At 52.1% G+C, this 27,656-nt stretch overlaps 1 protein-coding gene across 2 annotated transcripts in view; it reads left to right on the forward strand.

Moving 5' to 3' along the window:
• The window catches only part of SNX10 (sorting nexin 10), a 63,920-nt gene that overhangs the window by 26,571 nt on the left and 9,693 nt on the right, over positions 1–27,656 (forward strand). For both annotated transcript variants that reach the window (XM_062178208.1, XM_062178209.1), the window contains exons 2-3: positions 12,067–12,113; positions 26,699–26,785. In XM_062178208.1, the coding sequence (XP_062034192.1) occupies positions 12,090–12,113; positions 26,699–26,785 (111 nt within the window). In that variant the 5' untranslated portion in view covers positions 12,067–12,089. The remainder of the gene's footprint in view (positions 1–12,066; positions 12,114–26,698; positions 26,786–27,656) is intronic.

Genomic DNA, 27,656 nt, shown 5'->3' on the forward strand with positions numbered 1-27,656 from the left:
AGTTGGGAGCTGAGCCCATCATCTCCTTGCAACCTCCGTGTCCACCACCTCCAGATCCCAGACACAGTGAATCCGTTCCCTAACAGGACTGTACCATCTTATCTCCCTGTGTAAGGTTGTGTCGTACCCTGAGCCTGGAAATCCCCCCCTCCCCCGTCTCTCCATCACGAAGCAGTGAAACGAGGCTAAAGCATAGGTGGGGAGCATCTGGCTTGTGGGCTGCATAAGGCTTGTGAGATCCTTTGGTCCGGCCCTGCCAAGGCAACTGCAGGCAGGTCCCGAAATCCAGTAAGTCTATAGCAGGCTAGTGTCTCAATGGATGACTTTGTATGGCCTGTGAACGGTGTCTTAAGTGTCCAAGTGGCCCTGGGCAGAACAAAGGCTCCCCAGTCCTGGGTTAAAGAAGCAGACAGCAGGGGCCCTGGAACAGACCCTAATTTTGTGTGGCTTTTAACAGGTTACTTGCTCACTCTGTGGTGCACCTGTCTCCTTAGCTGTGAAGAGGAGACCGTGTTCGTACCTGTCATTTTTATAAGGACAGATGTCTGAGTGCTCACAACAGTTCCTGTTGAGATGTGGGTACCAGTACAGCCCCTCTCCTGGCAAGTCTGTGTCTACTCCCCAGCACGAGGCTTGGGGCCGACCAACCTGCCCCTTGGGGCCAAGGTGACTTCAGTCAGCTCCTCCTGTGGAGTGCGGTCTCTGACATGGCTGCCGGGTGAGGTTGTGCAGTCTGTACCATGTGTGGTTTAGTACCCGCCGGCTGGAAGAACTTGCCAGGCCCTGGTTTCCATCCCCCGCCCGTAACGCTGCATGTGCCGCGCGATGCCCAGCCCTGCATGGTGGCGTCTCCTCCGTCAGGCTATGCGTTCCAAGTTCTCCCTGTCTCCACGGGGCCTTCGTTTATTTATTTACTTTGTGTATTGATTGCTTCCCTCTCTCGTTTATCCGCTTAGTCACTTGTGCATTCATGCACTCTTCCTCTGGTTGATTAAAGAATCATTTACAGTGGGTAGACACTTAGCACAGTGGTTAAGGCGCTGCTTGGGACACCCGTATTCCACGTTGGACTGCCTGGGTTTGATACCTGGCCCTGCTTCTGATTCCAGCTTCCTGGTCATGTGCACCTTGGGAAGCACAAGGTTCTGCTCAAGTGATTGGGTTCCTGCCACCCATGTGGGAGACACGGATTGAGCTCCTGGCTCCTGGTTTCCACCTGGCCCAGCCCGGCTGTTGGGGGCATTTGGGAACTGAACCGGCAGATGGGAGATGTGTCTGTCGGAATGTTTTTCTGTCTATCTCTGTCTCTTGAATAAAAAAAAAATTTTTTTTTGAGCAGCTGCTAAGTATGTCTGGGCTCTGGGACTCAACCATTATTGCCAGGAGAGTGCAGAAGAGAAGCGATGAGAGCTTGAACTTGGCCAGTGACCTTGGAGGCAGAGAGAAGGAAGTGAACTGAGGAGGCATTTAGGGAGAGGATTGTCAGGGCTTACTGAGTAAATGGGATTTGGAAGAGAGAAGAAGGAATCCAAGTGTCTGGAATTCTTGTTGGAGCCGCTGTGTGGATGCTGGTGCCATGAACTACAGTGAACAGCCTGGGCACACAAGTCCAGGGCAGGTGTAGTGGGGCAGCAGCCTGGTTTGGATGCAGTAAGTCCGGGGCACCTGCAGGACGCCTGGATGGAGATGTCCACAGGAGGTAGCTGGTGTGGCAGCGATTTAGCACATCTGTGTCCATCATGTGGGCATGGCAGCCAAAGGGAACAAGAATGAGTTAGAGCAGAAGAGGCTGGCAGGGTCTTGCTGGTTAAAGCGGGAGGTGACCATGAGTCTGTGGCTTCTGGGGGTCCCCACGTGGTGCCCCTCCGCTGACACGGTGACCTTGCTCACATCCCTGTGAAGAACCTGCTGTCATCTGTGCACTGGGAGGCAGTGCCTTCCCCCCACGCTGGGCTGCCCTGTGTCTGCTGCAGGCCCCGACAACCTCAGGTGTCTGCCTCCTTCCTTCCCCTTCTGCCTCTCTCCCAGATTCCTTCTTGAGGAGGTGGTGTAGTCCTTTTCTACTGTAAGTCATGCATGGTCATTCTGTCCTCCATTGGATATGCACAGGTGCTTCCCCTCTGTCTGAGCCACCCACACCCCAGCCTGCACTGTTAGATGCCTCCAGACAGATCTCCCTGCCTCCCCCACCCCTGCCCTCAGACCCCTTCCAGCCTGCTGTTTCAGCATCCATCAGTCTCGGTCATGCTTCTGTGGAATGCTCCAGTGGCTTCCACATGGTGCACAGGAGCAGCAGGAGCAGCCCCCACCCCCACCCCCCGGCTCACCTCCTGCCAAACCAGCTTCCTTCTGATCTCTAGACTCTGGCCCATGAAACCTGGGGGCATGGGCATGGGCTGCTCTCTGTGGAGGGCTGTTTCCCCAGACGCCTTGCACCTGCTACCTCTTCCCTGTCTGGCTTCACCTCAAACGGTTGCCCTCTCCACCCACCAAGGCCCCAGCATCAGCAACAGCAGCCTGTTCTGCTTTCATTGTCCTGTTCAAGTATTTGTTCATATGTTTTTTTAAAAGATTTATTTATTTATGGCTGCAACAGCTGGAGCTGCGCCAATCTGAAGCCAGGAGCCAGGAGCTTCTTCCAGGTCTCCCATGCAGGTGCAGGGGCCCAAGGACTTGGGCCATCTTCTGCTGCTTTCCCAGGCCATAGCAGAGAGCTGGATTGGAAGTGGAGCAGCTGAGTCTTGAACCAGCCCCATATGGAATGCTGGCACTTTAGGCCAGGGCTTTAACCTGCTGTGCCACAGCGCTGGCCCCGTTCATATGTTTATTCTGTCTCCTTCCTACCTTAACATCTGGGTCATCTTGCTCACTGCCTTATATCTGGTGCTGCGGCAGTGCCTGAGACTTAATCAGCCCTCAGCAAGTATCTCTGGGATGAATTAGCCAGGGCTGCCCAATACCCTGGATGACAGGAGCTGGACCATATTGGGAGAGGGTCTGGAGTAATTGACGGGTCAAATTCTTGGAAGAGGTAGGGGATCAGTCACAAAGATGGGAGCATCTGGGGCTTTTTGTCTTTCCATTTATTTTATGTATTTGAGAGTGACACACAGAGTTCTCCCATGTACAGGTTCATTCCGCAAGTGGCTGCAAGAGCCAGGACTGGGCTAGGACAAAGCTGGGAGCCAGGACCTCAGCCCAGGTATCCCATGCAGGTAGCAGGGCACCAGGTACTGGAGCCATCACCTGCCTCCCAGGGTACTGGCAGGAAGCTGGAATTGGGAGCAGATCCAGGCACTCTGAAATGGGATGCAAGTGTCCCAAGCAGTGCCTTAACCATTGTCCCAGACGCCCACCCTGGTGCTGTCATGTGGGACCCAGGGAGTATGGGTGAGTACTTGGGTAGATTTCAGGGAGGCAGAGAAGCCAGATGAAGAACGGTCTTCCTGTATGTTGAAGTGGGAGGGCCGGCTGTCAGCTGGCCAGGGCAGGGGCAGGGAGCAGTGGGTGGTGTGTGTGGGCTGGGGGTGGGGTTTAGAGTTGGGGGACACTGCAGGTGGGAGGTGGGGTCTGAAGTTCCCCGGGGAGAGTGGGAGGATTCCTGAGTGCTGGGAGAAGGTCTCAGGGGGTTGGGACTGGACAGGGGAAGAAATTCAGGAGACAGAGGTGAGGGTGATGCAGCTGGTGGGTCGGTGGGGCAGACCCCAGGGATGCTGGAGACGGTAGAAGGAGGGAAGTGTGGAGTCCAGAGGAAGGGTGGGGCCGGAGCTCCAGTGCTTCCTCCCAAGCTGGAAGAACAGGCTAGAGAGAATGAAGAGCCCGGACCTGGAGAGGAGGTCCCTGGGAGTTAGGGGGGGCTTCAGTTTGGCATCTCAGTGATTAGTTCCTGGCTGGCTCTGGCACATCTGGGGTGGTGAACAGAGGGTGAGGCGGCAGGTGTGACCCACGGGAGCTGAGGCGTGCCATTCCTCCCCTGGGGAGATGTAAGAGAGAAGTGGGGACAAGCAGGTGACAGGGTTGGGGGGCAGTGACTGCGAACAAGGAGAAGCAGGTCTCAGCAGAAGGGAGGAGGAGGGCAGGGGCTGCCTTCTCAGGCTGTGGTCCTTGGTAGGCTGCTGTGTGGAGATAGTAGTGACCAGGGACCTGGGTTTTCTCCTGGCCCCGAGACTCAGGACTGAGTCCCTGAGACATAGGGCAGCTGGCACCTGGGAGGCTGTAAGGGCTGTCCTGGCCCCGGGCTCCTCCTGGTCCTGATGGAAAATATAGCATGCCTGCTGCAGGCTTGAACCATTGCTGGGGCTGGAACATTCCCTAGGCACTGATAAAGGCATCCTACCCAGGGAAGAGACTGGCCCTTGCCCCCAGCCAAATTCCTTACATTTCCTGTCAGCTCCACACCCTGTGCCCCTGGCCCAGCCCTGCTGTCCCATCCCTGGCCTGGCTCAGCGGCCGTCATCTGCGTGAGTTCCCTGACCCCAGCCTGTGTGCTGATCGCCCTGAACTCCGAGCCTCTGCCTTGGGAATTCCCCAGCTCTGTCTCTGGAGGGTTTGGGGCCTTCCCTTGGGGGAACTCCCCTGCAGCTGCCTTTGGGGGTCCTCCAGCTGCATGTTCAGAGAGGGAAGGGGTGGGAGGGGAGAAGCTCGACCAGCTGAGAGGAACGGGTGTGCATGTGGGGTGCCTGCTGGCTCCAGGCTCAGCGGCAGCAGCCATTAGAAGAGGGGACAGTGGGGAAAGGAGCCGAGAGCCCTGGGGACTGGCCGCGGCCCGGCGAGGTTTCAGTGTGGGCCACATTGTGACTGCCCTGTCGGGAGAACGCACTGACCCAGCACCAGGAGGGAGGTGGGTCGGGCTCTGGGTTTCAGGTCGTGCCCCCACCCCTTTTTATAGCTTTATTGAGGTACCATTCACACCCTGCGCATTTGACCCAGCGATAGCTTCACCGTGCGATTCAATGGATTTTAGTTCACAGATTCACCCCGCCACAGTCAGTGCTAGAACATTTTCCTTCCTTCCTTCCTTCCTTCCTTCCTTCCTTCCTTCCTTCCTTCCTTCCTTCCTTCCTTCCTTCCTTCCTTCCTTCCTTCCTTCTTTCCTTCCTTCCTTTCTTTCTTTTTCTTTCTTTCTTCCCTCCCTCCCTCCCTCCCTCCTTTCTTTCTTTCTTTCTTTCTTTCTTTCTTTCTTTCTTTCTTTCTTTCTTTCTTTCTTTCAAGATTTATTTTATTTGTTTGAAAGACAGAGTTACAGAGAGAGGTAAAGACAGAGAGATCCTCCATCCACTGGTTCACTCCCCAGATGGCCTCAACAGCTGGAACTGTGCCGATCCAAAGCCAGGAGCCAGGAGCTTCTTCCAGGTCTCCCATGTGGGTGCAAGGGCTCAAGCACTAGGGCCATCTTCTACTGCTTCCCCAGGCCATAGCAGAGAGCTGGGTCAGAAGTGAAGCAGCTGGGACTTGAACTAGTGCCCATATGGGATGCCGGCGCTGCAGGCTGGGGCTTTAACCCACTGCGCACAGCACCGGCCCTAGAACATTTTCATCTCAGACTCTGCATTCTTTAGTGACCAGACCGGTCCTCCTCCCCAGCTCCCCTCAACCCAGCCCCGGCCACCAGCGTCGGTGGGCACAGTGCTGTCCTGGACCCCCGTGGGAGTGGGGCTGCGAAGTTCTTGTACTTCTGCCTTCTTTCACCTCGGGCTGTGTTGTCAAGGTCCATTCAGGTTGTCGTGTGTTGCATCAGAATGCCATTCCTGTTTTGTTACCACGTAATAGTCTGCCGTGTAGCTCTGCCACGTGAGTTACCCGTCTGTTGATGGCTGTTCGGGTTGTTTGGTTTGGCCGCAAGGAATCCCACTGCTATGAGTATTCACGAACAATTTGTGTGGGGAATCGCATTCCCTTGTCTCTCTTTCTCTCTCTCTTTTTTTAATTTGACAGGTAGAGTTATAGACAGTGAGAGAGAGAGAGACAGAGAGAAAGGTCTTCCTTCCGTTGGTTCACTCTCCAAATGGTCACTACAGCTGGCGCTGCACCGATCCAAAGCCAGGAGCCAGGTGCTTCCTCCTGGTCTCCCATGCGGGTGCAGGGCCCTCTACTGCCCTCCCGGGCCACAGCAGAGAGCTGGACTGGAAGAGGAGCAACCGGGACTAGAACCCAGGGCCCATATGGGATGCCAGCACTCCTTGTCTCTTGGATATGAACCCGGGGTGCAATGGCAGAGTGGAGTGGTGACTGTTCAGTTGGAGAAACTGCCAGACTGCTGAGCACAGCGGCTATACCGTTCCATGTGCCCACCAGCAGTGAGCCAGGCGTCCAGTCTCCATGTCCTTGCCAAGCCTTGATTGTAGCCAGCCCAGTGTGTGTGTGTGTGGGGGGGGGGACACTGTCTCTGTGGTTCTGATCATCCTTTCTCCCATGACCTCCAGTGTCAAGCATCTGTTCGTGTGCTTATTGGCGCTCTCTGCATCTTTCTGGGAGAAATGTCTATTCAGGATCCTTTGTTTTTGAAGCCGGTTGTCTTTATTATTGAGTTATAGAATTTATATATTTTAGAAGCAAGCCTCACAAAGTTTTTGATTTGCAAATATCCTCTCATTCTGTAGGTTGTCTTCTTAGCTTTCTTGATGGTGTCCTTTGAGACACCAAAGGTTTTTGTTTTCATGAAATCTTACTTATCTATATTTTTGTTGCTTACACTTTGGATGCTGTCGCTAAGAATCCTTTGCTAAATCCAAGACCATGGGGAGTTACTGCTGTATTTTCTTTAAGACGTTTGTAGTTCTTGCTTTTATATTTAAGTGTTTGATTTGTTTTGAGTTAATTTTTTTATATATGGTAGAAGGTAGCAGTCCAGCTTCAGACTGGCATGTGGCTTGTCCCAGCACCAGGTGCTGAAGAAACTGTTCTTTTCCCTTGAGTGCTTTTAGCACCCTTGTCTTGATTCAGTTAACTGTAGAGGTTTGGGTTTATTTCTAGATTTTCAATTCTGTTCCATTGATCCATGTGTTTATCCTTGTCCAGTGTCATAGTCATACCTTTTCTTCTTCTTCTTCTTCTTCTTCTTCTTCTTCTTCTTCTTCTTCTTCTTCTCCTTCTCCTTCTCCTTCTCCTTCTCCTTCTCCTTCTCCTTCTCCTTCTCCTTCTCCTTCTCCTTCTCCTTCTCCTTCTCCTTCTCCTTCTCCTTCTTCTTTTTTAAAGATTTATTTGAAAGACAGAGAGGAGAGGCAGAGAGAGAGGTCTTCTATCTGCTGGTTCACTCCCCAAATGGCCGCAATAGCCAGAGCTGCGCCGATCCAAAGCCAGGAGCCGGGAGCTTCTTCTGGGTCTCCCACATGGGTGCAGAGGCCCAAGCGTCTGGGCCATCTTCCACTGCTTTCCCAGGCCATAGCAGAGAGCTGGATCAAAGTGGAGCAGCTGGGACTCGAACCGGTGCCCATATGCCGGCACTGCAAGCAGCAGCTTTACCTGCCGCACCACAACGCTGGCCTCTGTCATACCATCTTGAGCCCTGTTGTGGTATAGTAAATTTTGGAATGAGAAAGTGGAAGGCCTCCTACGGGTGATTCTGGTCCTCTGCAGGCCTTGCTATTCCATATACTGGTGTTATTTCTCCCCGCAAAACACGACAGCAGCTCCCCGAATCTCGTTCATTCTATGCTCTTTTTAAAACATAAATAAGCTACTGCCTTCTTCCTCTGATGTCTTCAGGATATTCTACAGCGAGGCAATGCCAGTCAGGTCGGTGGTGCCACGGCCGCCCTCGGGAGTCAGTCCTCTGGATCCAGTGCTTCCTGTTGAGATCTGACTCCTGCAAAGGTTGTTTCCTTAGAGGCCACGCCCCTGTCCCACAGTCTCAGGAAGGCTGTCCCTGCAGCGGTCAGCCACGGAGCGATTCACAGCTTCCTGTAGGTGCACAAGCGATTTCTCATGGCTTCTATGTTGGAAACGCAGAGCAACTTGTCTGTTTGGTCTGTGAACTTGGGATGACCGTGGGACAGTGACTAAATCTGCAGGAAAACCTCTTTCTTATCGGTTAGGCTGTCTGTGACTTTGATACAAGTTCCAATCTAGCTTGAGGGTCAGCAAGTGTATTGGGTTACTCAGTGTTTGGCTTGGGGTGGCGAGTGTCTTGTCCATTTTCTGTTGCCACGACAATGCCCGAGGCTGGAGAATTCTAAAGAGAAGAGGATGGATCATCCCAGCTCCCTCGCGTGGAGGTGGCCAAGTTCTGGAGCGTGGGGCCAGCATCTTGAGATGAGGGCCCCCTGCTGCTCTCAGGGTGGGAAGCAGACGGGCAGACAGGTGCAGAACCCATGGGGAGGATCTGCTTGTTGCTGGCCCTGTCTCCTAGCAGCCGCTTCGCCCTGCGAGAGCGAGGGCTCACTCACAAAGGCAGGAATGTGTTGGCGAGGGCTGTGCCCCAGCAACCCACGCGGGGCAGCCTTAGCCCCAAACTGTGCTCACTGAACCCTGGGGCTCCCCCAGCCTTTTCACTGTAGAGAATGGAATAGGCCGTATTTGTTCATTGCCATTCACCATCTCAAAAGTCTCCCCCACTCTGCTCACACCAGGTTAGCAAGCGTTGGGTCAGAGAGGAGGCTACCTGTGGGCATGTAGACCAAGCTCTGCCCTGCACATGTTTTTTTTCTTGTTGATTGCAGAAAGGGCTTTATTAAGGTATAGGACAGAAGGCACAATACTTTAAAAGAAATTTTTTTTGAGAGACAGAGAGAGGGGTTGGGAACTCCTATCTGCAGGTTCATTCCCCAAATGCTCCAAATGGCTGAGGCAGGGCCAGGCAGAGCTGGGAGCTGGGAACTCTATCTAGGTTTCCCACGCGGGTGGCAGGAACCCAGTTACTTGAGCCGTGACTGCTGCCTCCCAGGGTCTGCATCCGCAGGGAACTGGAGTCAGGAGTCGGAGCTGGGAATAGAACCCAGGTTCTGTGGTGTGGGACGTGGCATCATAGCCACCAGGCTGGACGCCTGCCCCTGAAGGCGCAGGACCAGTTGCTCTATGGCAGGTGGCAGGGGTCTGCAGACCAAGCCACCAGTTGTCATAGAGAAGGGTTTCCTGGTGCCCAGCCAGGTTCATCTCTCTGGCCTTCTGTTCTCCTACCTGGAGAGTGAGAGGGCCCGAATCTGGCTCACAACATGGGTGTGAAGTTTAATCAAATGTAGGAGACAGAACATGCACTCTCAGGAGGCAGACAACGCCCGGGCAGGAGAAGGGAGCGATATCTGTGCAGAATCCTGGGACATTGCTGGGGGTTTCCAGGGTATCTGGAAAGGGCGAAGGTGCTGGCAGAGGATCCCCGTGGGCAGAGAATCGGCGGTGTGGAGCGTGGTGCTTGTGCAGGGAGCAGGGCCGGATCCTGGCACGCCAGAAGCCGCTGTCTGATGTCCACCCAGTGCAGGAATGCCCGGGAGCTGGAACTCCTGTGAGCCCCGCCCCTTGGCTCCTGCCGGCCTGTCTGCCTTTCTCCCCTTGCTTTCCTGGCTAACTGTCGCTCTCCGTTCAGCTTGCTTGCCGCCGTAACCTTGTCTTAGTGCTCAGCTCAGTAGCTGTGTCTTCATGCTGTATTGCACTCAGTCCCAGACAGGTCATCTTCCCAAACTGACAATCGGGAGCCATTCGTCAGCTCCCTGCCCCGCCTCGCCGCGTGCTGCTTGCTCTCTGACTGCTGGCTCCTTCCTGTGCGTGGAATCCTGAGTCAGGTACACGGTGGCTTCAGGGTCCCTTCCTGTGGTGTGTGGCCTCCTTGTCACAGGGCACCCTGTCCTTGGCTTGCACACCATCTCCACCTTGCAATCACGAAGTCATCTCCAAATCAAAGCCGCGAATTGAAGTCACAGCCGCTGTGTGCCTTGCTTCTAGCTCAGCATGGGGCACATAATCGTGATGTGGGATAAATACGCAGCTAGGTAGGTCAGCCTGAGCTGGAAGTACTTGCGAGCTGCCCTTCCTCCATGCCCCCATATAATTCCATCCTCCTGTCAGTTAAAAGGCTCCCTTTCCCAGGATGAATCTGTGTCGTCCAGGACCTGTGCAGGGATGCCGTGAAAATAGACATTAGGCTCTACATGGAAACTTGTGCAGGTATCATAAAATTCCCACGTGGCTTTACACCTGTAAGGGACCATCCCTGTGTCATAAAAGGGGCTGGCATCGTGGGAGGAGCTCTGTCTCACCACAGGCCATGGCTGGAGGTGCCGCACAGGTGGCTTCTCTCTCTCCCCCCACCCTCCTCCCTTGGCCCACTGCCTGCTCCTGATGGGCACTTTCCATGTGGGGCAGCCCATGCTCATGTGTGTCCACCTTCTCACTTTTTGAATACATTTTGTAACTATTTTGTACCTTACACACGTGTCTGCACTTAGAATGTTTGTCTTTGTGCCAGGCAAGGACTTGAAGTAAAAATTCAAACACCTGTTCCCACGTCAGTAGGAGCTCCATCAATATTTGTTGCATTAATGCATACATGAATGAATGAGTGTGTGTTCCCCACCCCCGCTGCCATCATGACCTCAGACAACTTTCCAGCCTGATCCCCACAGATGCCCCCGGGTTAGTTTGCTGCAGCTGCCGTACCTGGTTATCAGGCCCTTGGTACTCGAGACGACAGAAACCCATGCCCTCGCGGTTCTGTAGGCCGCATGTCCATCATCGGGGTCAGCGGGGCCGTGGTCTCTGGAGGATCCAGGGGAGAAGCCTCCTGGCCTCTTCCAGCTTCCAGTGGCTCCAGGGGTCCCTTTGCTTGCGGCTCCACCTCCTCGTCAGCCTCCATCTTCATGGCCTTCTCCTCCGTGTGTGTGTCTGTCTCCTCTTCTCTCTTGTCCAAGGACACCTGGCCTTGAGGATCCACCCCGGTAATCCGTGATGGGACCTCGAGACCCTTGACTAGACCACCAAAGGCCCTTTTTCCAAATAACATCACATTCACGGGTTCCGAGGGTTGGGACGGGGATGAGTCTTCTTGGCTGCCTCGGTTCAGTCCACTAGACCTCCAGGAAGCCTGCCCCTCAGCTGCTCTGGGCTGCTCTCCGTCCCTTGGCTGTATGGCACGTCCAGCGTCATCCTCTGTGTGTGTCATTGTCACTTTTGCTGCCCTTAAGTCCCTGTTTTCCCCCTTAAACACTGAGATTCCCCCCCCCCCCATTCTCCTGGATCCTCCTGACCACCCCGGGAAACCCATCCACCTGCTGCTTTTGCTGACCCCCACCCCCACCCCGCTTCCCTTGGATGTCCTGTCCACCTGCTGGGGTTGGCCAGGACTGCAGGCTGGCGCTTGTGTTCTAGCTTCCCTCCAGGGACAGTAGTGAGCCCAGAAACCTTTGCGAATGATAACCAGGGTCTAGAAAATGAGTTCATGCTTACATAATCTATGTAGAGGTACAAGGTACAAGGTGAGCCAGCCGCCTTCCAGTGCAGGTGTGATTGCTCGTGTGTGGACATGGGCAGGGCGCAGGTGTTCACTCCAGCCAGCTCATGTGATGACAGAACTGTAGGAACGCAGACAGCCCTGGGAGACATACAGGCCCTGGAATCAAGTGCACTGCGCTCCCTGGAGGGCCTGGCTTTCACCACTCTTTGGGCCACACCCCATCTCCTGACTTCTCCTGTAGTTTAAATGTCACAGGAATGACCAGGTCTTCAAGGGGCTGAGTTGCCAGTAAAACCACCAGGGTTTTGCCCAGGGCTGGATCTCTCTGGGCATTTTCCCCCACTCCTCTCTGTCTCATCCCCACCAAGCAATGTCCCCGTCTGCTCCCCAACATCTCCAGCCTCCTCTGATTCCCCGGGACACCCAACTTCAGCCTGACCCCACCCTGGCCTTGTCGTTTGAGGGTCTCTTATCGTCCCACCGCCCTGGACTTGCTGTGGTCCAGATGCCCAGTGTGGGCTGATGCTCACTGTGGTCCAGTCAGCAGTGGCCAGGAGTAAGGGAGGAGCAGGACTGAGAGTGGGCAGACCCTCTGAAGGGACACATGGCCGGAAGGCCATGCACATTCCATCCAGGGAGAAGGCCCCACATCACACGGAGATGATACCCTTTTTCTTTTTTTCCAGGTTGATTGTGTTCTGTGCTGAAGATGTTTCCGGAACAGCAGAAAGAGGTATGTCATCACAGACTCGAGAATCAATAGCCCATGTGTTTGAGTCACCGCAGGTTAGTTCTGCATTCCTTACCCATAAGTGCCCGGCCACCTATAGCAGGGTTAATACCACGCTCTCATAGCCACCGCGCACCTGCTGGCGTGTCAGTGGCCTTCATCTCTTGGTGTCAGGGACCGAGCTGGGGGGCACGCTGCCCCTCGCTGCTCATGGTCCTCCCTGGCTGTGGCTCCCACCCCTGCCTGCTTTCTTGGATTTCTGCTTCATTGTCTCACCCCTGATGCTGATCAGAAGAGGAGCAGCCAGGTCTCGAACCAGTGCCCTTATGGGATGCCACCACCACAGGTGGAGGCTTAGCCCTCTACACCACAGCACCAGCCCCACAGCATTTTCTTAGGAGCTAGCCCTTAGGCATCTTGCTCCTTTTGAACCTTATCATCCAGGCCTGTGGTACCACTTACATTTCATGGCTGGGGGTGGGTGTTTGGCACAGTGGCTAAGCTGCTGGGGCTGCGTGCATCCCACAGGTTTGAGTCTCTGCTCTGCTTCTAGTTGCAGCTTCCTGGCAGTGAACACCCTGGGAGGTAGCAGCTGATGATGGCTCAAATGTCTGGGAAACCTGGATTGAGATCTAGGTCCCTGGCTTCAGTGTGCCCAGCCCCAGCTATTGCAAGCATTTAGGGAGTAAGCTAGCCGATGGAAGATCTTCATCTGTCTCTATGCCTTTCAAATAAATAAAAATAAATTTAAAACATTTATGGCTGTGGAGTAGTGCCAGTTAGGCTGACAGGTGGTTAGTGTCCTTCTGAGAAAGAGGGCAAAACGGAGGAGCGAGACTTAAGATGTCATTAGTGTGATTTGCTGTCACATAAACATATGCACAGCAAGATGCTTAAAATGCCCTCATGTTTTGTGTGCAGCCCATGAGGTTGTTTCTTGTGTGTCCACCTATATAGCCCACACTCAGAGAAAGGTCGAGATCCCAGCCCACAGAAGGTACTTTGTGCCCCTAACTTTGTCCCTGTTGCCAAGTCCAGGCATCCTTTGTCCCCATCCTGTGTTAAGCAGAGCTGGGACCGAGCTGCTTGCCCCACTTCACCTGCTCTACGATGTCAGCCAAGCTGCGAGGTGAGGGGCACAGCCCCCACAGCCCCCACACTCAGAGCAAGTTTTGGGGGCTCCTGACAACCGCCCTCAAGTCTGGTGACTCACAGGGAAACGCAGAATTCCCTGGGAGCTGTTGCAGTCACAGGTCCAGTTGACCACAGGGAAAGAATACAGAACAGCAGCAGCCGAAGGAAGAGACAGAGGCAGGAGCAGGCAGGGAGGCCACCAAGCGCGGAGCTTCCGCTCACCCTCTCCCACGCTGCCATGGACGCGTCGTCCGCCCAGCCTCACAGTGTGACAGTGGCGCAGGGGACTGCTGACCAGGACGCACCCCCACGTCTCTGGTGTCCAGACATTTCGGATTCTGTCGCATCCTTCCTGTGTGGCTGAGCTCCTGTCTCCACTTTCTTCCCTGTAGACTGAGCTAATGCAGTGCACTGTCAGTGTCTCAGAGGGTTCGGTGCCAGGACCCGCTATGGATAAGACTGTGCAGTGCTTGCCCATACCCAGTGGGCATCCTCCTATGGACTCCAGTCATCCCTAGGTTACTTGGAATACTGCTGCGTAATACTTGGTAACTGCTGCGTAAGTGGTTACACTCTGTTGTGTAGGGAATAATGACAAAGGAAAAAATCTGTGCATGTTAAGTACAGGAACAACTTTTAAATTTTTTTTAAAAAGTTTTTAATTGTTGTTTATTTGAGAAGCAGAACTCAACCCAGATCTCCTATGCGAGTGGCTGGAACGCGGTTACTTGAGCCGTCACTGCTGCCTCCCAGGGTGTGCATTTGCAGGAAGCTGGGTCAGGAGGCAGAGCCAGGTTGTTTTTTTTTTTTGTTTTTTTGTTTGTTTGTTTGTTTGTTTTTGTTTTTGACAGGCAGAGTGGACAGTGAGAGAGAGAGACAGAGAGAAAGGTCTTCCTTTGCCGTTGGTTCACCCTCCAATGGCCGCCGTGGTTGGCGCACTGTGGCCGGTGCACCGCGCTGATCCGATGGCAGGAGCCAGGTGCTTATTCTGGTCTCCCATGGGGTGCAGGGCCCAAGCACTTGGGCCATCCTCCACTGCACTCCCTGGCCACAGCAGAGAGCTGGCCTGGAAGAGGGGCAACCGGGACAGAATCCGGTGCCCCGACCGGGGCTAGAACCCGGTGTGCTGGCGCCGCAATGCGGAGGATTAGCCTAGTGAGCCACGGCGCTGGCCAGAGCCAGGTTTTATACACACGCAGGTGCTCTGCTCTTTGGGGCATGCGAGTCTTAACCCACATCCTTAGAGCTGGGCCCGATGTGTACCTGCAGACAGTGTTTTCCCAGTATTGTCTGTGCACAGGTGGATATACCTCTAGGCTCTGTTTTCCTGTGGAAGTCAGAATTGATACAGTGTGGCCCAGCGTTCCCATCAGGAGCCCAGGCAAACAGTGGCACTCACTTCAGGCAGAATGTCCTGGGGGTCGAAGGGCGCTTTCTAGGAGCAGGGGGCACCCCAGCTGAGCTGTCCATTGACACATGTGGACTACTCAGTGCAGGCATTTCTCATTATAAAGAGGAACCTCTTTTTCTTTTTTGGTGCTGGTTGGTTGGTTGGTTTAATCATTTGATTTTTATTATAAACTCATTTCAGTAAACTAGACACAAATTGTAAGCAACTGCATATAGCATGTCAGTGACCTTGAGAAAGTCCTTTCTCATAAGTAATTATAGAATACTACCGTCACGGGAAGGTTTGTTTTGTTTTGTTTTGTTTTGTTTTTGACAGGCAGAGTGAACAGTGTGAGAGAGAGACAGAGAGAAAGGTCTTCCTTTGCCGTTGGTTCACCCTCCAATGGCCGCCGTGGCCGTCACGCTGCGGCCGGCGCATCATGCTGATCCGAAGCCAGGAGCCAGGTGCTTCTCCTGGTCTCCCATGGGGTGCAGGGCCCAAGCACTTGGGCCATCCTCCACTGCACTCCCTGGCCACAGCAGAGAGCTGGCCTGGAAGAGGGGCAACCGGGACAGAGTCCGGCACTCAGACCGGGACTAGAACCCGGTGTGCCGGCACTGAAGGTGGAGGATTAGCCTGTTGAGCCGCGGCGCCGGCCAGGAAGGGGTTTTATCCTGGAAATTGTTCCATGGAACAGGGGCCACGGGGGAAAAGCCCTGCTACAGTAGAAAGCTACGCAGTGTTCAACACGGTACAGGCACAGTACAGGCACGGTAGCCTGTTCCAGCGAGAAGCAGACACGGCCCACAGGGTTCCTGGGGGGCCACAGGCATTCATGCTCGTCCCCCACTCGGTCCGTGTTTGCGGAGCCCAGGCAGTCATCTGGCTTCTAATCCACTGCCCTCAGAGCAAGGTCAGAGCCCCTGCCTGTGGTTTCTAGGGTCCCACGGGGTCCCAACCGGCCCCTCTCTGCAGACCCGTCTCCTGCCCCGGTGCACTGCTCTTCCCTTGGCTCCCCCAGACACCCACGAGCTCTGTGCACCATCACCCCCCGGACTTTGAGGATGTATTTCCTGCTGCCCAGGACCCTCTCCTGTCCCATGTGCCTACCGCGACTGGCTTACACCTCCTTAGAGGCTGAGGGGGCAAGGCGGGGCTTCTGTGAGAGGCCCCACGTCTCCTCACCTGCCCCGGCACCAGCCGCTGGCCAGTGCCGGCAGAGCAGCTTTCGGGTGCGCTTTCTGTGGCCTCGTGGCTGGACAGTGATTCCTGTCCCACCTTGTGGTGTACGTGAGGGTCAGGTGCGTGCAGTGTCCCCGACTGTTCTGGAATCCACGCCCGGGGTGTGCCTACAGCAGAGGCTGCTGATCAGTCCTGAGGTTGCATTGACTTCTAGTGACCATCCTTGCTCAAAATTCACATGGCCAAGAGTGACATCTTGGTTCTGCCTAACTGGCGGTGCCGAGCCTGCAGGTTTGGTAAATTTTGTTTGTTTGTTTTAGGATTTGGTGGTTTTGAAATCAAATACAGTCTCTCTTGTTAAAACAGCTTTATTACTGTAATAAATCTAGAGAGAGGAGAAGAGAGAGCGAGCGTCTCCCTTGTTAGTTAAACATGTTCCATTTGCACATTGGTTTGAATTCCCCGGAGAGCAGTATCCTTGTTGATGGATCTTCCCCATAAAAAGGCCTTGGCATTGAGCCATTGTAAAATTAAAATGAATTCAGATTCATTCATGCATGCAACTTTAATTTACAATTAAAATATTATGGTTACATATTTTAATAAGAGTAATTAGATGGACTCCACTGAATCGACTCTGCTGTTTAATGAGACAGAACCCCGAACCCAAATGGAAAGGCAGGTGGCTGTGCCAGGGAACATGTTTCAGATGGTGTCTTCTGTGGAGGCCGGTGTTTTTGTTCTTTTTATATTCTGATGTCCAGAATGGGCAGCCTGACCTTTCTGCGCTTCTAAGGACCCTCCCTCTGGCCACGTGGCACCCGTCTTCCGTGGCGTGGAGGACAGGCAGGTTCCTCCTGCGGGACACGGTCCGCATCATGGAATCTCGCCGTCTAGCCCATGAACCTGTTAGGCCGCCACCCCCTCAGAAAAGGCACTGGGCATGTTCCTCGGCCCCGAGTTCTGCTGGTGTAACCAGAAGGTTCCCTCCTCTGCGTGTGATCATTGTGTGCCCGTGCAGGTTGCTCTCGTGGGCCACGATGGGTTCTTTCTCCCATTAGAGATCTATATCTTGCAGAGGCGGGAACGTCCAGCCCGCGGACCGTATAAGGGCTGCAAGATCATTGGGTCTGGCCCTGCCAAAGCAGCTGTAGGCAGGACTCAAAATTCAGTACATCTATAGCAGGTCCAATTTTGAGTTGATTAGTTTATGTGACCCGTGGATGACGTTATAAATACCCAAATGGTCCTTGGTGGCACTGAGGTTCCCCATGCCTGCAAGGGACTTTTCTCCTTCAAATATGCTTCCATAGTATGTCAGTCAATTTTATGTAACCATAACAAAATACACGAGGCTGGGAACTTTGCAGGAAAGGGATTTATTAGCTCACAGTCCCGGAGGTTCAAGGGCCTGGCACTGGCACGGACTCTAGTCTGGGGAGGACCTCAGAGTGGACAGCTGCACGGCGGTGGCAGTGCATGTGGGCACATTGCAGACAGGAAGCCATCAGAGGCTGGGTCACCAGTCCCTCCCGAGGGCGTGCCTCCCACTCGGCCACACCCCTTCAAGACCCCGCCTACTGACTCACCTTGCTGAAGACCCAGCTCCCAGCTCGAGAGCCTTTGGGAGCGCACGTGAGCCGCATCCAGACCCTGGCAGCTCCCTGGCAGCTGTGGAGTGGCAGTCAGTCCTGCTGTTCTGCTGGCCCCGGGAGCTCCATGCATGCACCGTGAGGACCCTGCCGATGGGGGAACACAGACAGGAGGGCCAGGCTGCCCAATGGGCGGCGCGGCCTCTGGGGTGATCCTGCTTAGCCCTGTTTGTGCCAGTGCTGACCGATGCTGACATTCTGGACTTGTTCTAAGGAAGCGTGGTTTTGGCATTGGGAGACTGACTGGGAGGGGACTGGACTGGGGCCAGTGAGTCTCACTGACGGATGGAGTGAAGAGTGTCACCTGCCCTCTTGTGATGCTGGAGACTTTGAAGAAAAGCAGTGCAACTCGTTCCCCAAACCCTGCATTTGATTGTCTCTCTTTCTCCCCTCCCTTCCTCCCTCTCTCCGTCCCTCTCTCTCTCCCTTTCTCCCTCCCTTCCTTTTCTTAGGCACTGATGTGATACCCAGTTGTTAAGTTTTTGTATTTGAGAAAAAGACAGCTCCATTTCCGGAAGTAGGTTCAGAAACAGAGGAGCCAGGCCTGGAAGCAGACACACAGGGTGATGTGGGTGTCCCAAGCGCACCAAGTGCACCAAGTGCCGGCCCCTCCTCGCAGATTTCCAAGGGACTGTTCACTGCAGGACGTGCTAGCAGAGCACAAAGGGAACGAGAGACGTTGGGCTCTTTCCAGTCTTTTTCCCTGTGTTCGTTCCTACCATTTGTATTGAATGGAGACGGAGTTGATGGTCTCACTCTTGCAGCCTGGTGTTGCTAACACATTGCAAGAGAAATTTTGCCAGCTACGATTAAATGAGAAGAATCCTAGAAAAAGAGAGACAATTAGTGAACGTAAATTCAGCGTCACGTTTGTTAAGAAGTTGAGAAAGGGTATCCTGCCGGTGGAGAAGTCTGGTCAGGGCAGCGAGAGTGGCAGCGAGGGGCGGTGAGGAGGGGCTGCGAGAACCCCAGGCTGAGCATGGACAAACGCCGGACTAATCCTGACTCAGGGGCCGTCCACAGAACACTTGAGCAGTGCTCGCCAACACAGTGCAGGCAAACAACAGAAGCCTAAGGACGTGGGGCCGGGGAGCGGGTGTAGGAAGCAGGATCCGCAGGACAGGTGTGCCGGCCAGCAGTGACTGCTCACAGCAAACACACTGGATGTTAATGACATGGCCCACCAGGGCGGGAGCTAGAGGAACTCTCTCTTCCATCTTTGCAGTTTTCCTCTCTGTCTTCAACTTGTCAGTGACAGAGTTTATTGTAAGACAAATAACATTGAATCATGTATATTCACATGCAGAGATTTCTAAGAGATTATGGATTATGTTTTGTTTAAAGAATTGCATATATTACCGTAGTGGTTAAAGACACCACTTAAGATGCCTGCTTCCCACGTTGGAGTGACTGGCTCGGCTCCTGACTCTGGCTTCTTGCCAATGCAGAGCCTGGAAGGGAGCAATTGGGGCTCTGACACCCGCGGGGGAGACCTGGATTCAGCTTGGCCCAGCTCTGGCTGGTTGTGGGCATTTGGGAGTGAAGTAGATGAGAGCTTGCTCTCTGTATGTCATCTCTGTCTGTGCCCCTCAAATAGATAGCTGTTTTTTTTAAAAAATTGCATATATACAAAACATACAAAAGTGCTGGGCAGGTGGACAAAAAACTGGTATATGCCTCTGTGTCTGACATTTTCTCTCCCTTTAACCCCATCTGTGTTTTTTAAATTTTTATATTTTTTATTTTATATATAGGCAGTTTTTTTTTTTTAAAGAAGATTGGTTTATTTTAAAAATGGAGTTACAGAGAGAGAGGGAGCCATCCGCTGGTTCACTCCCCAAATGGCTGCAACTGCTGTGGCTGGGCCAGGCCAAAGCCAGGAGACTGAAACCCCATCTGGATCTCCCACGTGGGTGCAGGGACCTGAGTACTTGGGCCATCTTCTGCTGCCTTCCCAGGTGCATTAGCAGGGAGCTGGATCAGAAGCAGCGCACCCAGGACTCGAACCGGTACACATACGGGACATTGGTGTTGTAGGAGCTGGCTTAACCTGCTGTGCCACACTGGCCTTTTTTACTTCTTTAGGGTAGATGAGTACTAGGAGATGGTTATGTTCATGGTGTCCATCAGTGTTGAACAGAGGATTAACATTTTCCAATCCATGTTTCTGACTTTCCTAAGTCTCACATTTGTTCTTTTTCATAGAGCAGTCGGCTTGGGATGACCTCCCTCCCCACCCCAACGCCGGCCTCCCTTTCTTTTAGTTTTCTTGGTTTTAACTTTTTATCATGGAATTTGAACGTAGACAAAGTAGAATAAGGCAATGAGCCCTCGTGTTGCCATTCCCCAGCCTCACCGACCGACCATGGCCCACCTGTCCTCGCCCACCCAGACCCCTCCTCGTGGGCACGGATTTCAGGAACTTCCTGGCACCAGCATCAACTGAAATTTTCGCCTGTTTCTGCAGCCTCTCTGATAGTGATGGTTCTAATCGCAGCGCAAGTAAGGGCCCCACGCTGCGCTGGGCTCAGCAGTTGCTTGAGGTCTTTAATTCTCCCTTTTTCTCCTTTTGCAATCCATTGTTGAAGAAGCTGTCTTTTGTCTTGTAGAGGTTTTCCCATTCTGTAGTGGAGTTTAGCACCGGATGCCAACTATTCTGTGTTGTTGGTTTCAGGTTGCGTCAGGGCTGAGGAAAGGAAAGACAAGGAAGAGGCAGGTAAAGGCTGAACCTGGGGTGGAAGTGGGAGGGAAGCAGGCTCCGCAGACATCACAGAGTGATGGTGCTGAGACAACAACACAGGTGCTGGTTTCCAGAGAGCCTCGCAGTCCATCTTTGTTCCAAAAGCCCGTTTGCACATTACGGACAGGAAGGACCAGAGTCAGCTTAAACTTGTAATTCTACCTGCCCGGCTTTCTCCTTCTGTGAGCTGCTGGCATTAGGCCCCTGGAGCCATCGTGGTATTTAAGGAGGCTGTTAAGTTGGCGCGCTGCTGCCACGGGGCTTGTTTCGATAGGAGGCCCAGGTGACGGTAGGGACGGAGCTCCCGGCTCCTCGTCAGGTGTCCCCTGAAGGGTGGCGGCAGGTGGCGAGGGGTGCGTCTGATCCAGAGCTGATGGGGCGCCGTGGCTGCCTGCGTGTCCTGCTGGAGCGGGGATTGTGGCGAAACCTCGCTAATGCCTACTAACTGCAGGGGGGCCGGAGGAGGCTTGTCGGAACTGTAGAATATTTTAAAATAAACGGGCTTTTATTACACTCTGGGACGTAGTTTAACTCCATCTAGGCTACCAGGTCGTTTCCTGGTGTACTTCTTAGGGGACTAAGTTGTAGACGCCGGGAGCATGATTTTCCGTTATCTGTATGGAAATAGGTGCTTTGTGAGATGAGGGTGCCCGAAAAAGTTTTTTCTCAGCGGTCTTGAGCATTGCCCTGGGTCCTTATGCTGCTAATTGGCACACCCTTAGAGGAAGACAAACTTTGGCTGCGAAATACCTTGTCGTTTATTCATGGGGCCCAGGAACCCGAGTGGCTGAAGGCTTTTATTTCAGCTGATGGTTGAGCTCATTTATTTCCTGGAGACGATTTGGCCATTCCTGCAGGCATTCGTTTAATCATTACGTGATATTAACGGAACGCACGGGGGTGTGCCAGGCGCTGTCTTACGAGACAGCCAGGCTGTGCTGCGGGAGCTTCGCTTGTGCTGGACGGGGCCCACAGGTGATTTGCAGTAGTGTCCCATGAGGTATGGTGCCCAAGCCAGAGCTCAGACGAGGCGCAGAGAAACCAGACCAGGAGAATCGGAGAGAGGTTCCAGGAGCACTGGTGACTACGTTGTATTTGAAATGTGACTTGGAATTGGCAAAAAAAAAAAAAAAAAAAAAATATATATATATATATATAGTAAAAGAGAAGAAAGAGGAAGGCAGGAAGGCAGGCAGCAGTGGGGTAGAGACAGCCACCCAGGAAGAAAGGCAAGCATGGCAAAGGCCTGGAGGTACGGAACGGCACGTCATGTCTGGAGGCTTAAGTGCGGCCTTTGAAAATCATGAAAGGGGTGCCTGGCGCCGGCTAAGGAGCTGGAACTTGATCTTGAAGGTTGTGGGGTGACCTTTAAAGTATGTCCGTCACGGAGGCAGCAGCATCCAATGTGTTTCCTGTGTGTGTGTGTGTGTGTGACGAGGCGCCTTGGCTTTGGGCCTGGAGGGATCTCCGTTAGCAGCCCTCACGTTGATGTTGGGCGTGAGGTCCTTAAACCTGGGCAGTAGCAGAGGCCATCGGTTGCGGTGCTTCCAAGGAGGGTGAATCTGCAGTTCTTGGCCGTGTGGATTTGGCAGGTGGGGACGTCAAAGAGAGCGGAGCCTCAGGGAAGTGGGCTCTGAGAGACGTGGCATTCGTGTCTCCATGGAGACCTGCAGGAGATGCCGGGCTGGGACTCACGGGCTCCCCCAGTTCCTTGACTGCATGAGGTCATCCCAGAGTGGCCACAGGTATAAAGAAACAGCAGCCTGGGTGCCCTCGGGGCACACCAGCGTTCCAGCCACCCACACTCTCGCACGGTGTCACAGACTCCAGCGTTAACAGATATGCTCGGGGGTCTTCGCACTGCTGTGGATTTTGTGTGTGCCTTTAAAATACACTACTGGGTTCTTAGAAGACTTTTTGTTTTTTTCTAGAGTAGTTTTGGAATGTGCTTTCAGCGCACACTTCCCTAGAAAAGTCAGATTTGGGGCCAGCGCTGTGGCATAGCAGGTTAAGCTGCAGCCTGCAGCGCTGGTGTCCTGTATGCAGGCCGGTTCGAGTCCCAGCTGCCCCACTTTGCAGCTCCCTACTCATGGCCTGGGAAAGCAGTGGAAGATGACCCTGGTGCTTGGGCCCCTCTACCCACATGAGAGACCCAGATGAAGCTCCTGACTCCTGGCTTCAGCCTGGCCCAGCCCTGGCTATTGTGGCCATTTAGGAAGTGAACCAACAGATGGAAGACCTCTCTCTCTGCCTCTGCCTCTCTCTCTGTAACTCCAGCTTTTAAATAAATCAATAAATATATTTTTAAAGGTCTAATTAGAAGTGGCAGTGGTAGAGACTGAGAATTCGAGCCCAGTGAGATGAGGAAAACAGATTTCTTCCCACAATGTATCATTATGTCGTCCATTTCTTTTACAAATATTATGAAATGCCTGCTCTGAGCAGATACTGTAAAATCTTTAGGTCACCTCTGATTTGTGCTGAAAAACTACACTGTGAGAATGTTTGTTACTAGGTTCTTAAATTGATTTTTTTTTTTTACTTTGAAAAATGATACACATTTTTTTAAAAGATTTCTTTATTTGAAAGGGAGAATTAGAGAGAGAGAGATGGTGAGACAGAGAGAAAGAGAGGAGAGAGATCTTCCATCTGCAGGTTCACTCCCCAGATGGCTGAAATGGCCAGGGCTGGGCTAGGCTGAAGCCAGGAGCCTGGAACTCCATCTGAGTCTTCCATGCGGGTACAGGGGCCCAAGGACTTGGACCATCTTCCCCTGTTTTCCTGGGTGTATTAGCAGGGAGCTGGATTGCAAATGGAGTAGCCAGATCTCAAAATGGCGCTCATGTAGTAAGCTGGTGCCATGGGCCATGGCTTAACCTGTGGTACCACAACTCCACCCCGCCACCTCCACCTCCACCACCCCTACCCCCGTGTCGCAAGGGCTGCATGATGGATTTAGCTTTCTGTAGTTGCTCCACCAGTGTCTGTGGGAAGGCCTCAGTGCTGAGTTAATCAGCATTTTTCTTCCTATGTCAGGATATTTGACATTCATGTGGCACTTAAGGAAAATTTTCAGCACTTTCACTAGTATTTTATTGCTTGGTCCACTTACCAAACAGCTGAAATGGGTTGCACATGCATTACCCCCATTTTCCAGATATGGACACTGAGGCTCAGCAAGTGCATATTGGGAAGTGGATGGGCTAGAATTTGCCCCTAGTCTTGTACCATGAGGTCAGTGCTCTTTCCAGGAAAAGGGACACTCTGTTCATAGCTTTTGTGCAATAGGAAAAGCAAGGGTTTTTATTTTCAGAACTATCTGTCATCATTGCCATCATCAGTTAGTAATGTATCACATGGTTGGGTTATGTGGCACCACATAAGTGGGTTTTACTGTTTTGGTTGAGAACCTTTTTTTGAACCATGAGTTTGTAGCCACTTGAGAAGTGTGTGTGCTGGTCTTCTGATTGTTGTTTCCCTTGTGGAGCGCAGCACTTCGGGAACAGGTGCCTTTGCTGCTGTAGGGCAGAGCACTGAGCTGTTGGACATAGTTTATTTTGTTCCATTTTTGCTACCGCCAGGAACCTGGGCCTGGTCAGTGGAAAAATGGAGCTGCAGTGGAGCGTGGCTTCCATGTGACCTGGTGGTGCCAGTCCCTCCACCCCACACAGAACCCAGAAGCCATGCTGGTTTTTTGAGAGCCCATGAAAATGTTTTAATTCTTTTAAAAACCATCAGAATAAAATTAACTTTTTTAGGTCAAACAAAAAATATATAACATTAATGTGTTCATCTGTAGTGCATTTGTGAAGTAAGCTTTTTAGTGTGTTTTTGCTCATGGAAGGAAAAGTACCCGGGGCTCCTGAAAGTCAGGGTGCAGCCTCCTGAGTGCACACGTGTGCGTTTGTGCATGTGTGTGTATGTGTGTGTGTGTGTGTGTCTGCCTGATTGCGGGCTGGGGGGAGAAGGAGGGAGACGGGGAGGCAGATAATGATCTAATCTGGACTTCCTTTTCTGACTGATTTGTGTTTCTGTTCATTGCTTTCATTGATGGTTGATTCATTCTAAGAACTGGGGGTGTGGGAAAAGTACTACCACACACACACACACACACACACACACCGCAACAGGGACAGGGAACCAAGATGAGAGGCAGAGGTTAAGCAGAGTACCTGGGCTTGGCTTCTGTTTGCATCGCTGGGCAAGGTCTACTTCCTCCCTGCCCCAATCTCACTGTTTGGTTAGAGGGTATTACGTATATGTTGCTTTAAATGCTGTTTTTAGAGTCATTTGTGTAATTTAGAATATGTTTTTATAGAATCATGGCCAATGCCGTTAGAGCATCACTGTATTGCTATTTTTAATTTGTCTCTGTCTCCTAAATGATTTTAAAAACACACAGAGGTTTACAGTAAGACTTTTGGAAGTGTCTGGAAGGACCCACCCATTATGCCTCTCTCCTGAGGGCTGGGGGAGTTCAGAAGCCTCAGATGCGAGAACAAAGTGCCCATTGCCTACAGGGGTGGGAAACGGAAGCCCCAAGGCACCCACAGGCTGGACTCGAAATTCAGTGACTCAACAGCAGGCTAATTTTTAAGTTGATAAAGTTGTATTGCCTACAATGATGTCATCAATCTCCATCTGACTCTTCGCAGAAAACAAGGTTCCTCTCTCACCCCTGGAAACTTGACAGGTGGCAAAAGTTATTTTTGCAGAGTGTGGACTTCTAGAAGAAAAACCCTCTGTGCTGAAAATTCTCGCTTTGTGATCTGCAAAACAAGGTGGAGACACTCTTCCTGGAAAGCCCGGGGGCTTTCTCACTTCTCTGCTCAGAGCTCTGGGTGAGCCCCCCAGGGGCCAGATAAAGAAGGAAGAGGTGTCTGTGTTTCAGGCTTGACTCCCAGTATTAGCACAAAGTTAAGCCATTTAAAATTAAATTTGATTAGCAAATTTATGATCATCAAGCAAACACATTACGCTTTAAAATCAGTTATGCTGGCCAGCACCATGGCTCACTAGGCTAATCCTCTGCCTGTGGTGCTGGCACCCTGGGTTCTAGTCCCGGTTGGGGCGCCGGGTACTAGTCCCAGTTGCTCCTCTTCCAGTCCAGCTCTCTGCTGTGGCCCGGGAGGGCAGTGGAGGATGGCCCAAGTCCTTGGGCCCTGCACCCACATGGGAGACCAGGAGGAAGCACCTGGCTCCTGGCTTCGGATCAGCACAGCACTGGCTGTAGTGGCCATTAGAGGAATGAATCAATGGAAGGAAGACGGAAGACCTCTCTGACTCTCACTGTCTATAACTCTTCTCTGTCTCTCTCTCTCTCTCTCTCTCTCTCTCTCACTAACTCTGCCTGTAAAAAAAAATCAGTTATGCCAAGCATAGTATCTTTTTGCTGTACATGTTTTCATATTTTAAGAGTAAACCTGCTGGGGCCTGCACGGTGGTACAGCAGGCTAAAGCTTCAGCCTGCAGCACTGGCATCCCATACGGGCACCGGTTCAAGTCCAGACTGCTCTACTTCTGATCCAGCTCCCTGCTAATGCTCCTGGAAAAGCAGCAGAATATGGTCCAAGTCCTTGGGCCCCTGCATCCATGTGGGAGACCCGGAAGAAGCTCCAGGCTCCTGGCTTCAGCTCAGCTCAGCTCTGGCCATTGGGGCATGAACCAGCAGGTGGAAGACCTCGCTCTCTGTCTCCTTCTCTCTGTAACTCTTTCTTTCAAACAAATAAAATAAATTTTTTTTTAAAAGTAAACCTACTTAGAAAAGAGAACTTTCTGGAAGGTATTGTGCTTTCAGTTTTACCCTGTATTTCCTATTCTTGTTATTTTTACAAAGGAATAAAAGCTATTCCTGTTCACGTTTCTTTCCGATGTCTCTGACTTTTGCCTACAACACAAGGATTTATGAAGAAGAATTTCTACTTTAAAATCAGGAAAGTATCGTGTCAAAGAAGGTGTCCATCTTTCTGTTGATGCATTTTTACCGCTTACTCTGGTGAGGCTGGGTGCACACACCAGCTCAGTTGAACTCTGATTGTAACTTTGCACAAAACGTTCCTTATTTGAGTTTTAGGAAGCAGTTTACCAGCAAGCCTGTCCCTTTAATGTACAGAGATAAAGTAGGAAGTGACTGTGCCACAGCACTCACCCCATGCTTTTAATATTTGAAAAAAAAGTGACGCTATTTTTCATAACTAAAAATTAAACATCAAAAAGCAGTTTTCCAGTATGGTTTCTTCTTTGTCCTCAGATCATCTGTAAAACTGCCCAAAGAGCACCCTCAGTTTCGTTTTGCATTGTTTTAAAAATTCCATTTGTGGCAACAGTGTTTCCTGGCCTTGCTCGTGGCGCCTGATTCATCGTCTCCTTCTGGTTTTTTGCGGAGCTGCAGCCACGCTGGCTGAAGCGCCTTTGAGCTCTGCTCTGAAACGGTCACTCCTCTCGGCGCACAGTTGGGAAACCCCTGTCTTTGTCTGTGATGCCCTTACAGGAGTTCGTGAGCGTCTGGGTCCGCGACCCCAGGATCCAGAAGGAGGACTTCTGGCACTCCTACATTGACTATGAGATCTGCATTCACGTGAGTACCCGCCGATCACAGAAACCCTCCAGGCGGACAGCCCTCCGTGGGGCTCTGGTGGTTACCTGGCGCTGGGATTTGTGGAAGTTTTCCTGGTTCAGAGAGCTGAATTTGAGTGATTAAAATACTGCCTGTATCTTAAATGAAGCAGTCAGGTGCTTCCTAAGGTTGAAACGTTACTTGAATTCCTAATCGTACCTTTGTTACTATTACTGTTTTGACCTCTGTTGCCTGTTGTCCCACCCATGGTTAGAAAGAGGGTGAACCAACGGCAAAGGAAGACCTTTCTCTCTGTCTCTCTCTCTCTCTCTCTGTCCACTCTGCCTGTCAAAAATTAAAAAAAAAAAAAAAAGAAAGTGTTTATAATAAGCTCATTAGCTGTCTCTCTGTGATCTGTTACATTTCTGGATCACACATCTCCTGCTAAATGCGAAGTTCTGAGAGAGCGCGGACGGAGTTCTCTGGATGGAAGGTTTGCCCTGTTCTAGAACCAACGGCAAAAGGAAGACCTTTCTCTCTGTCTCTCTCTCTTACTGTCCACTCTGCCTGTCAAAAATAAAAAAAATAATAATAATAAAATTAAAAAAAAAAATAGAATCAGAGAGTAGGGCGTGAGAATAAGCACATTCTGTTTGCCCCCCAAACAGAATGTCTAGGTTCAGAGTAATTCACACCATGGGTCAACAGCATGGAAAGCATACACCCTGCTCACAGACAATGCTGTGTCACCGTCTCCTGCACAGTGAGGGTGACCTGTGGCCACCTGTGATGGTTTTGAACAAGAATCAGCAGACTTTTTCTGCAGAGGGCCACCAGGTAGTCGGTATTTTCAGCTCTGAGGCCGCCACAGTCTCTGTTGCAAGCGACTCAT

The sequence above is a fragment of the Lepus europaeus genome, chromosome 20 (genome assembly GCF_033115175.1).
Source record: "Lepus europaeus isolate LE1 chromosome 20, mLepTim1.pri, whole genome shotgun sequence".
Classification (NCBI taxonomy): Eukaryota; Metazoa; Chordata; class Mammalia; order Lagomorpha; family Leporidae; genus Lepus; species Lepus europaeus.